Raw genomic sequence first — 12,700 nt, 5'->3', positions numbered from 1 at the left:
CTACAACTTCACCAGAGTGCAGCAAGCTGCACTTTTAGAACTTTTATGGTGATGGGGCGAGACCAGCTGAAAAGACATTTCAGGCTGCTTATAAAACTAGGTGGCAGGAAATGCTCAGGATAAAACAGTCAGGTGCTGTGATGCACACCTATACAAAGTTCTTTTCTCCCTGGGATACTATTTTCCATTCAAGGAGACTTCAGAACAACTCAGGAGGGTAGGCAGCTCAATCACACCGTTTTAAGGGTTACAGGGAGAAGGCAGAAGAATGGAGTTGAAAAAAAAATCAGCCATGATTAAATAGCAGGGCAGACTCAATGGGCCGAATGGCCTAATTCTGCTCCTATATCTTATGGTCTTTATAATATTAGACAAGGTATAAGCAATTTAATTTGATGTTAACATATTTAGGTAAAAATGTGTACTTTATATTGCTCATTCATTGAATGTAGGTAATGTGCTGGACCATACTGGACTGGGACAGTGCCTCGTGGTTATCTCGCGTTGTATGCCTGCTTATATTTTGCAGCAGTCTACGAGCGATAGTTGGTGAGGCTGTAGGTGGTGGAAATTAAGGTCCTGCCCACAGACTACCTGTGGGCTTCTGACAGCTTGTGCTGTAAAAGGCCCTTCCTACTGTTTCTATGCATCTCTATCATCAGAGACATTTAGAAATAGTTGAAAAATATTTAAATAACTGAAGCCAAATAAGAATAAAAAATTTGAAATAAGTCAAATGAAGTTTTCAGTTGATCTTCTTCTCCTTGGGCAGTCCCTTAGGATGGAGGATGATTCACTTGCATTCCAGTCATGTGGCTGATGAGGCCATTGTAGGACCTGCAGACTCTGCCACAGGTGTTTGGGTGATGGGGTAGGATGGTGAGTAGTTTGGGAGGCGGTGTACTCATTCTGCCATTTTTGCTGGGCTTCTGCATGCTTCCGAAGGAATTTTAGGTTTTCAGTCCCATCCCAGATGCTCCCTTCTTCATTGAACAGGAATTCCCACAGGTTTTGCACCTTCTTAAGGAGGCTTTGAGAACATCCTCGAATTGCTTCCTGTCCTGGTAATCTCTCATCATGAGAATTTGGAATAGAGAAATTGTTTTGCGAGTCTGGTGTTGAGCAAGGGTGACGTGGCCTGTCCAACAGAGCCAACTGAAAACAATTAGATGCTCAGTGCAGAGGACGTTGGCCTGGGAGACATCACTGACATTGGTTCTTGCCTTGTCGGTAGTTTTGAGGATCCTGTGGAGACAGCATTGGTAGTACCTCTCCAGTGCTTTGAGGTGCCTGCTGTAGTTGGTCCATATCTCAGGAACATTGAGGGCAGGAACACTGTTGTTCTGTAGACGATATGCTTTGAAGGTACGTTTGAGGTCTTGATCTTCAAACACTCCTTTGCTCACACTGGAGTGTTGAATTTCATCATCTATGTCTGCTTTACTGACATGTGGTTCTAGAGACATGGAAAGTGGTTCAGAGTGTCAACATTAACCTTTGTTGTGGTGGTGTGGTGTTAGTGCAGTGTGGGTAAGTTGTTGCAGAGGTACACGGCCCTTATCTCTAGTATGTTTCAGTGAACAAGTTGATGATGACTTGAAGCAGACACATCTTTGATACAGTAACTCGATCGTTCCACTCCAGCAAGTAACTTGTTGGAGGCAAAGCAAACTTAAAAATATAATTAAAATAAAGTAGGAAAACAAACCACTAACTTCTTGAAGTTTGCCAAACCCATTCAAAAGAAAGGGGCGGAGCTAAAGGGCCATAAAACGGAGGTGCCAGGTGCGAAGTGTATCTGGAGACAAAAGAGACTGCAGATATTGGAATCTGGAGCAAAAAAAACAATCCACTGGAGGAATTCAGAGGGTCGAGCAGTATCTGTGGGAGGAAAGGAATTGTCGACGTTTCGGGTCAGAACCCTGCATCGAGTCCTGCTGCAGAGTTTTGACCTTTCTTCCCATAGATGCTGCTCCAGTTCCTCCTGTAGATTATTCGTTGCTTGAAGTGTAACTGGTCCTGCATCTGACTTCTGGTTAATGCTGTACTTTTGTACAGTGCTCTGCAGGCACAGAACTCCAGAATGGTTGGTTGAAAATGAGTGCAATTGAACCCTAACCAGAGTGTTGGCCTGAAGAAATTAAAAATCTGCAAAACAGCTAGCTGGAACAAGTCAAGGGCAGTGGACGAGTAGATAAAACAAACATCTTTGTTCTTGCCATGTGGTGGAAGAAGTGGAGGCTGTCGTTTTGTGAGACTGTTCTTGTGACCACCATTTTGTGAAGTGGTTTTCTGAACTAACTCTTGCTGGATTGAAGTAATCGAAAGTGGACATAACACTGGCTCCACTGATAATCTGCTAAATCAGAGATAATTTCCAAATAAGAAGTTATTTGTGGGATGCTCTTTGATAACGTCGAGGAATCAACGCAGGCTTATATGAAAAATAGTCTTGTGTCTGTGAACTGAGCTCAGTGTCTGACTTGAACTGGCTGCATCTGGTTTGAAACTGCTGGATTCAGGGAAAAGCAAAGGAATGACATCTGAGGCATATCCTTATTTGGGGGAAGAGCAATGAGGTAATCCTACCTATAGCCTTGGGCCAGAGCCGATGAAAAGTGGATACAGGCTAGCCAGATAAGCCAGAACCAACAAAATCGTAGTATACTGATTCATATAAAAGAGAATAATAATGAAGGATTTCGGATGTGTAGTGAGCTCCGGAGATGATCTATTGCAAGACCCCCATGCCTATGGGAAGGGAGGAGGAGGATCAATCATTTGGCCAACAGGAGATCCCCTATATCGGTGTTACAAGATGGAGAAGGTGGAGCAAGGGTCTGGGTAAGCATTAGTACAGAAGGATCAATAGCAGTTAGGAACGCAAGTCATTGACCCAGGGTCAATTATAACAAATTTACACGGAATATTTATGTCGATGCAATAAAGTGCGAGTTTTGAATTAATTAAGATTCATGTGGTCATTTACCCAAGTTAGTTGACTGAGGTAAGGGTCAACAAGAGCCTAAATTATTTGATTATAATCCACAGCTACCCAACAATTCCTCTGAAATTTTTCTCAAGATAAACTGTGCCCTTCGCAGGTAACAGAGTTATATCAGAACTTATAACTGCTTCCATCTATGCTAATTTTCTGGTGCGTTAACAGCCACCCACTAGCAGTACGTACATTTCTACTTGTACTAGCTCTAGCCAATCGCTGTGACTATGCTTGACAGAACCGTGAAACAGTTGGATTTACATGAGCAAAGAAAGCCCGATTGCAATCATTAAACAAGCCAATGGCAAGCAACAGCAGCTTCCTAATCTGATTTACAAAACAAATGTATGAAAAGAATACATACGCAGCTGCACTAATGCACTTTCTCCATTGGATGCTATATAGTGCAGGGTCTGTTCACCATAATAGGATGCTCCAGACTTGTCTACATCTGTACTGGCAATCACCAACAATGCAGTTCCTGCAGGAAGGCAACATTTACATGGAAATCTTGAGGGCACGGCAATTATTTGCATTTAGCACAGTAAAGCATTCTAAGGTGCTTCATCTTACAATCAAAAACTGAACCACATGAAGAGATACTGGGACATAACCAAAAGTTTGCTTGAAGAGATAGGTCTTAACGAGCATTTTAAAGGGAGAAGTAGAGAGGCAGATAAGCACAGGTTGGTTATTCTAGAAGCTGGAGCCAAGGCTGCTAATTGCATATTCCCCAATGGGGAGCAATTAAATCAGCAACACAGAAGGGATACTGAACTAATTGGGGTTGTAACACTGAATATGGGCAAGGGTATGGCCGTGAAAAGATTTACACTAATCCTACCTTAATCTTATTTTTACTCCCTCTACATTCTTATCAACTGCCCCCAGATTCTACCGCTCACCCACACACTAGCGGCAATTTCCGGTGGCCAATTAAACCGACAACCCACACGTTTTGGGGATGTGGGAGGAAACCCACATAGTCACAGGGAGGAGGACATGCAAACTCCACACTGACAGCAGCCGAGGTCAGGATTGAACCCAGGTCTCTGGTGCTGTGAGGCAGCGGCTTTACCAGCTGCGCCAATGTCCTCTCACTTCACTAATCTCCTGATCAAACAGAAGATGCTGTTCAGGTTTGATTAAGGAGAGGGATACAATAAAAGTTTAGTGAACAGAGTTTGTGGGGGACAGATTAGACTGGCCTTGATCTTCCTAGTATCTCCCCAACATTATGAATAAAATTAGATGCTTAGAATTAAAAAAACTCAATAAACTAAACCATGTTTTATTGTTTTCCCTTCTCTGCCTAATTTTGGCCATTTCTGAGCTGCTGACCATACTTGAGTAAGAGTTACAGATATGAGGTTCTGATAGTTGATTCTTTAACACCTAAATGAAGTGTCAATTCTGGCTTGAATCAGCAAGAGTTGGCAGCTTTTTAAGTAATTGGGATTGCAGTCATAACCATGAACTCTCACCCTAACCTCATGTGGCATCTACAGTCACCTTCCAGTTGTTCTGATGAAAGGTCATAGAGTTGCTTCTCTTTTTAGTGATGCTTTAGTGAGCATTTTCTGTTTTCACTTCTGATTTGCTTAATAGCTGTCAGTGGCAAGAACGTTAGCTGATGCGTCTCTTCCTATTTTGAAGTTATTGAGTGCAATTGTGATACTTCTGTTATCATGCAATGAAACTGTGTGCCTTGTGTAGTTTTGTAGTCTGATGGGCAATGGTTTCAGCTCCACTTCGCTAGGAGTTTGAGGAGATTCAGTATGTTACCAAAGACTCTTACAAATTTCTACAGATGTACAGTGGAGAGCATTCCAACTGGTTGCATCACAGCCTGGTGTGGAGGCTCCATGGCACAGGATCGCAAGAGGCTGCAGATGGTTGTAGACTCAGCGAGCTCCATCACTGTCACAACCCTCCCCACCATCAAAGATGTCTTCAAGAGGCAGTGCCTCAAAAAGGCAGCATCCATCACTAAGGACCTTCACCATCCAAGACATACCCTCCTCTCATTACTACCATCAGGGAGGAGGTACAGGAGCCCGAGGACCCACACTCATTGTTTCAGTAACAGCTTATTTCCCTCTGCCATCAGATTTCTGAACGGTCCATGAATACTACCTCATTATTCCTTTTTTTGTGTGCACTATTTATTTTTGTAGTTTATAGTCATTTAATGTCTTTGCACTGTACTGCAGCCACAAAACAACAAATTTCACATCATACAAGTCAGGGATAATAAATCCGATTCAGATTCATTCAAAAAGGAATTAGTTCCGTAAGTTCTAACTGTTGCCATGTTCTATTTTCAAACACCTCAGAAGATCAGTAATGGTGAAGATCCATCCAAAACAATAACTATAAATAAAACTGGGAAGTGCACGCATTATTCTCTGAAGCTTGTATTAGTTTGAGGAACTCCACTATCGAGGATTTATTTTTTACATACTGAGAAAGGACAAAGAACAAGGAAGGGCTGCAATTTTAGCAGTGACAAGATGGTGAGTTACAGAAAAGGGGAAGTGGATTTGTACCCACATAACAAATTCCTAATCTCAGCACAGTCTGGGAGGGATGGTAACAGAAGACAAACAAGTATGGACAGTACATCCAACTACTGGCTGCCTCAAACTACAAACAGCTTGCTTGCCCACCTTTAATGTCATGGTGTGGTAGAGACCACAAAGGAGCAGAAAGAAATGAGATAAGAGTGAAAACCTGAAGTAGAGTCAGACTTGGCCAGATATCAAAAGTGAAATGTACTTCAGCAATGCTTTCCAAAAATTGCACCTTCTCCTTTCTGCGAATTATACCATAAATAACCTCAGTTGCTGAAACATTGCACCAGTCACTTTCAGTGGGTGAGATGACAGGATGGAGATTTTCCCTCAGTTTCATGTCATATTGAGCCCTTCAGTTATTTAATATTGCAACTTACGCATTAACTGCTGGTTATAAAGCCTTTTTATGCAAGTGTGATAACTTATTATGTTGAGGAAATGTCAAAAGAAATCCTACCTTTCTTATTCCAAAGCATTGTCACTTTGTCAGCTTTAAAAAAACTTTTATTTGCCAAGGCAGAGGATGGGCCATCAAAATTTGGATACTGGTACAATCGAACAAAGGACGGCGCACCCTTCGATCCAGGCACATAAACGGCAACCTTTTACAAAACAAAAGTGTTTGTTCTGTCAACTGTACTTCTTTACGTCTACAAAGACATCTACTACTATATATGCAAGTTTCTTTATTAAAAAAACATGCTTCAATTTACTTAATAGCATTTTCATACAAATCATTTTTTTGAAAACAATTGATAAAAGCCCTCATCTTAAGCAAGCACGATTGGATTTAGTCACTGGAGACACAAGCTTTGAAGGGAGAGCAGAGATGAGTCACAAAGTCGATTTTTTGCATCAAAATACTAAAGTACAAGCAAAGATAGAGAATGTCTGGAATGATAAATATTAACACCACATCAAATTGTGGCAATAGTCCAAGGGAACACGTTCAAATGCCCAAGGACAACTGTAAGTCATCTGGGATAAAGGCAAGTACATGGAATTATGCTGTTAATGTTTTAAGATATCTTTATTAGTCACATGCACATCAAACCACTCTATCAAGTTTCAGAACTTCAGTCGGGACTGTCCGCTTCTATAGCCATGTTGTTTTTGAGCTGGCAGAGTCTTGTTGGTCAGGAGTGACAGCTAGGTTTGACTGTGGAATGCATTGAAGGGTGCTAATGGTGGAGGGGTTCTAAAGCAGGCGTTCTTATCAAGGAGAGATATACTGCAATTCTCTTTGATAAACTCTCCTCCATTATCAGCTCTCAGCAAGGAGGGCCCTTGGGTATCTAGGCTGTGGATGACCTGCCTGTGCTGAAGAATCTGCACATCATGGTTTCCAGCGAGTGGCTTGTTAGGTTTACTGGTGGACCTCAGCTTCAAGTCCTCAGAGCCATTTCCTTTCCCTTCAGGCATGCTGGAGTTTCCAAATCCAAGAATGCTTTGCGCTTGTCGTGGACAGGAGGATCAGTCTGTCCAAACAGTCCATGGTTTTCTCAAGGTTGGTGTAGAAGTCTTCCACGACTACATTTGTAGCTTCCAGGAATAGAGCTTACATCCTGATGACCATCCATAACTTGCTGGTCTTGGACTAAACTGAGCTGGACGTTTACTTCTCCTGGGGGGGGGGGGGGGGGGGGCGCGGGGGAGGACACTGAAGGCCAGGCTAACTCATTCTTGATGGTATAATCACTTCATGGAGATGGCTCTCTTTTTCTAGTTTGCCCTTGTTCCAAAACATATACCTACCATTTTGTTCTTTGAACTGGCCACATGGGGTGGTGATGTCAATATCTGAGTTTCCATGCTACAAAACTAGAGGAATATTCAGGTCTGTCACTGTTGGGGCTTCCATGAAGGTCCCGATATTCATACTGAGGTGTGGTGGACCATGTGATCTTACGCAAGCACACATTCGAAACCAAGCTCCAAGTCATCTTCAACTTGTATACTAGAGCATACGTAAGACTGGGCGTTACGTTTAGCATCCACAAATTAAAGGCCATCCACCAACATGCCCTTGGTGAAACAGGCCAACGATAAAAGTCCATGATGATTTCTTAGAAAACATGGACCGCTTTCCAGATCTTGAGAGTGACCTCTCAATGAAAACAGACATGCATGACGAAATTCACCATCAGCTTTTGGCTGCCGGATACAAAGAGTGCTGGAAGATCAAGATCTTAAAACTGCCCCAAAATTCATAGCCCATGAAGCATCTGTGAATCATGCCCTCCTGTAGGCTTCTGAGACATGCACCACCCAAAGCAGGCACCTCAAAGTACTGGAGAGATGCCATCAACACTGCCTCCATAAAACCCATTGGCAGGATAAGTGAGCAATCATCAGTGACTTCTCCAAGGCTTACAATCCCAACACCTAGGCTCAAATTATACTCAGTCAGCTCCAATGGGCTGGCTACATTGTTCACATGCCTAGCACCAGACCCCCAAAACAATCACACTATTTCAAGTTTTGTCACTGCAAGAGATTCCCAGGTGGAAAAAGGAAAAGATTCAAGGATGTTCTCAAAAGCTTGAAAAAGTCTAACATTCCCAATAACTCAAATGAGCACTCAAAATGTAGAAGGAGCATACAGTCCATTCACCAGGAACATACAAAAACCCAGCGTAAACGGAAGTGAAACACCTCAAATTACCAAACTGCCTACCCCATCAAGCTTCACATATCCTGCCTGTGACAGAGTCTGTGGGTCCCACATGATGTGGAAGCAAACCATTCCCAATCCTTAGGGGCTACTTGAGAAGAGACAGAATTAGATCGCAGATCAGCCACATTAATGAACGGCAAAACAGGCTCGAGGGCCAAATGGCCCACTTCTGCTCCTATGTTCTTATAGCATTGGAAGTTCTGAACCCAAGGAGTGACTAACACCTGGAATGGGTTCTGAATTAACTTCAGGAATAGCTGGATGCTGTGATTCAACTGGCTGAAGTGGTTAGAGGATATTGAGAGGAAGTTTGAGCTAGGGTGAGCCAAATCTTCTTCCTGAACTGCAACAGATGTGATACTGTGAACTGGTTTGTCCTTATGGCCCACAGATGAGAGACATGCAATTCAAATGTAAAGTTGTGACAGTTAAGTTGAACCTAATTTTAAAGCAGCCAGAATCTTAGCTTCTATTATTTTTGGAAATGTCTTTACCCAAGCATCATCTTTACAAACATACCACACAAAACATACAACACAACAGGAAGTAAATGATAAGAGTACCTTGCAGGGCTGAGGTCCTGGTGACAATGCAAAATCTGATACTTTCTGCAAGTGGAGTTTGTTTGCTATTTTATCTGTCATGAAGGGATTGGGAAATTAACATCAGTAAAATTCATCACAGAATACTGGTTTACCAACTTCCACTGTATAAACATACATTACAAATAAATATTGCCCAATAGCAGTGAAATAAATGTTTCAAGTTCTTTCCAGGAATTTTACCCAAGAGAAGAAAATGAATAGAATGAAGTCAATAAGGGAGTTGTGAGTAATCTCACACTAAGGGGAAATCACATCAGTGCTTTACATAAATGTAATTTAATCTACATCTCCTGTTTCTCCTACCAAACACACTTTTAACTTTAGAACTTAAAAGATTATTTCAGAGCAATCATTAAAAAAATCCTTATCATTTCCTAGCCTTCCACAAAATGTGGTGATTATTAAACTTTCACGATCCCTCTCAGTTGGCCAACCTTCATGCGTAATAGTGAGCATTGTCAGACCTTTGGCCTGACCTCACTGGTATCCAGGTGCTCACCTTCCTGGAGGGATCCAACTGAAAATTCCACATTACATTTTCTTGTCCTCCCTCTAATCAAGTGTTATCTCACAACCAAGGTTACCCAACTCAGAGCAGATTATTGATTGGCCCCAAGGTCTTTTGTGGTATATTTAAGAACCCATACCATTTGATTTATTTCCCCACAGCAAGGGAAATAATACTCATTTTTCCAGCTGTTCAGTCTGCTTTTATTGTTGACAAAAAATTACATTAGTTTACAATTTTGGGAACACCAATCATATTTTTACATGAACTACAACTAACAACCAAACTTATCAATCACCTTTTATTGTGAAACCACCCCAACGATTAGTTTCTTTTAAAAACTTTCATTGTATTTAGCAACGTCACTTTTTCCTGTTATATCAAAATAAACAATAGGTACAAATAATCTCACCAGGGTGTATCTGAATATTTGAAATGTGAAAATGTCCTCCAGATGTTCATTCATTTGATCTGTTTGGTAATCTCATTATTGATTTACTCTAAAAGCCAAAAATTATTTAAGGAAATTGGTCTCCAGCACATAACACTTTTTAGAAAAAGCTTCAAGTATAAACAATGTTCACTTTCTGCACAATTCTGACTTCTGAGTGACCTGGATTAAATTACATACCGAATGCACTTCCCTCAAAAAACTGCACTTCATTGTTTACATTTCGTGCGCAAATACTTTCATCATCTGACCAGCAAGGGCACCTAATCTCAAGGAAAAAAAGGGCACTTATTAACATTGACACAGATAACTAAAACAGCTGAGCTATTTTTAAACAGTTGCTCCCAAAAAATTGGGAAACATTTTCTGTACTTTTCAGTTATTCTTTGAGTAATACAGCAGTTAAATTACTGCACTAGTAATCCTAAAACCAGGACTAACAATCCAGAGACTCAAATTCAAATCCCACCACAGCAGCTGTGAAACTTGAATTCAATTAATAACCTGGAACTAAAAAAAAACTAGTCATTAATAAGGGTGACTGCAAAACTAGTGAATTGTTGCTAAAACCAGATGAGTCTACAGTGAAGGATATTTGTCATACTTACCAGCGTGACCTACATGCAACTCCAAATATACCAATGTGGTTGATTCTTAAGTGCCCTGTGAACTGGTCCAGAAACTTGCTCAGTTCAAGGGAAATAGAGATAGACAAAAAGTGCTAATCAGAATTTGCTTCCTGTTGTAATAAATAATGGAATTAAACATTAAGAAAAAAATGCTTAAATCAGGAATTTTTTTTAACCTGCAAAGATAACGTATCACACATAGTGAATGAAATTGCTATTGTTTTTGAGTTGCCTCAAGTTAACAGCCGACTAGAATGCAAACACTGTTTTAAAGTATGTCAACTTGCACAGGCAACTGTCAGCTATGGCTTAATTGGCAGAACTCCAGCCTCTGAGTCAAAGTGGATTTAAGTCCCACTCAAGAGACTAGAGGACAAAGATCTGGTTTGATTCTTCAGTACAGTACTAACAGAGTACTGTCTATTCTCTTATTTTTGCATGTAAAAGACCCAGGGCACTATTCAAGGAAGAAAAGAAAGTTATATTTATCCTTCAATCGACATCACTAAAACAGATTATCCGGTCGTTATCAGATTGATGTATGCATATTGGTTGTTTTTCCTATATTACAATAGTGAGTGTACTTCAAAAAAGTGTTCTGTTGCCACTTATAAATGCAACTCTATTTCATCCCTTGTACTTTGTAAAGTTTTGCAGGTGACAATTTAAATAATTTATTCATCACTAACGTCATCTCTATTTTGAAGTTTCCACTTCAGAGATCCAACATTGTGATAACTTTTGAGAGTACAATCATTGTAATTGGGACTCCAAGTGCAAAATGCACAAGTCAAGATCAATAACCATCAAATTTTGTTCTCCTACAACTAGGTTCCACATTGCTACAGCAACAGTTAACACAATCATACAAGAAACCCTGAAATAAAAGGGTATGGCACTGCGGGATGTGTGAGGATTAGTTGCTTTATGCCATCCAACTGGTCCCACTTAATACAAGGTTTCTAATAGACCTCCATGCTTTGACATACAGTACCTGAGCAATTTGAGAACATAATATGTGCTAACTTTAGCAGGATTGGGAGGCAAAAGGTAACTTTGGGTTCATGCTTTCCAAGTCTCCAAAATTGGGTATCCCCTTATGCCATTTCTGAATCCACTGCAGAGTAATTGCTTGAGATCAATTGCTATAATTGTCAATAACTCAATTAACATTAGTGTGGCAGAGGCAAAATAGATCAGCTTTAGGCTTTTCTTGTCCAGTAGTCAATAAACATGCAGTCCTTAGAGCCATCTCAGGTGAACCCAAGTGCTTTGGATCCATGTTGTGATCTTACTTGAGCTTTTGCCTTCAAGAGTTTAACCACCAATAACTTGCAATTCCAACTAACAAATCTGGAACCAATTTCTTTGTTGGTATTTTGCTTAGCATATTTACAATACAACTTCTGATGTTGATAGTGGGGATGAACCTTGCTTGGTTAAATAATCAAGCTCTCCAATTTGATGAAAGCACAAAGTCCCTTAATCTGACAATTTCTAGTGAGTTCATAAAACACGGACTGTAAATTATCTCATGTATGGAAAAACATATCCTTACCAGCCTTGCATTTTCTTTTGGAAAAACGACTTGAGACATTGTCCAGACTTAAGATTCCAAATCTGTAGGTTTGGCTCTCCTTGTGCATTATTTTTGGTTGCTAAAGAAAAGTATTATGGGACAGTGAACTTCAGTTGACAGGAATTGCATATTGACATATTGTGATGTTTTGACTAAAATTCACAGCACAGAAAATGATCATTTGGCCAAGCAATCCTTCCTGGAATATTTGCTCCACATGAGCCTCCTTCAATCACTCTACACTGGGCTGGATCTTCCTGGTCCCAGCACTGTATCTACTCGCAGTCCCAGCCACCTACGCTTAGTTTTTTTCTTTGGGTGTGGGGTGGCCGAGCTTGCTGACCCCTGCAAGATGGAATGGGTTTCAAACTGTTAACAGGGCTCAAGCACTGATCCCCGAGGCCCCAGAGTGCCTTTAAAGTCTTTGAAAGTTCCCAGTCATAAAAGGCTTTGTAGCAGGTTTATTTAGCGATAGTAACAGTCTGACTAGTTAGACTATTAAAAAAGTAGGTTTAATTATTATTTTCATTTTTAATTATCTGTTGAAGTAAAATTAGTATAACACACTTAACCCTTTTCCACAAGACTGGGGGCCGTTTTCAAGTGAATTGGTTTGCCTTTCCTAAGCTAATCTTTCCTGGTGTAAAGCTGAGAGCCAGATGCAAATGTGCACC

The 12,700-nt window shown here is 40.7% G+C and overlaps 1 protein-coding gene across 2 annotated transcripts in view; it reads right to left on the bottom strand.

Moving 5' to 3' along the window:
- The window catches only part of eif2a (eukaryotic translation initiation factor 2A), a 44,147-nt gene that overhangs the window by 12,644 nt on the left and 18,803 nt on the right, over positions 1-12,700 (bottom strand). For both annotated transcript variants that reach the window (XM_052019062.1, XM_052019063.1), the window contains exons 5-9: positions 12,006-12,105; positions 9,999-10,081; positions 8,818-8,891; positions 6,035-6,179; positions 3,366-3,482 (exon numbers count right to left, since the gene is read on the bottom strand). In XM_052019062.1, coding sequence (XP_051875022.1) covers positions 3,366-3,482; positions 6,035-6,179; positions 8,818-8,891; positions 9,999-10,081; positions 12,006-12,105 — 519 coding nt within the window. The remainder of the gene's footprint in view (positions 1-3,365; positions 3,483-6,034; positions 6,180-8,817; positions 8,892-9,998; positions 10,082-12,005; positions 12,106-12,700) is intronic.

The sequence above is a fragment of the Pristis pectinata genome, chromosome 6 (assembly GCF_009764475.1).
Source record: "Pristis pectinata isolate sPriPec2 chromosome 6, sPriPec2.1.pri, whole genome shotgun sequence".
NCBI classification, from domain to species: Eukaryota; Metazoa; Chordata; class Chondrichthyes; order Rhinopristiformes; family Pristidae; genus Pristis; species Pristis pectinata.
Note: the sequence above shows the minus strand (reverse complement) of the source record. Positions and strands in the feature narration are given on the sequence as shown.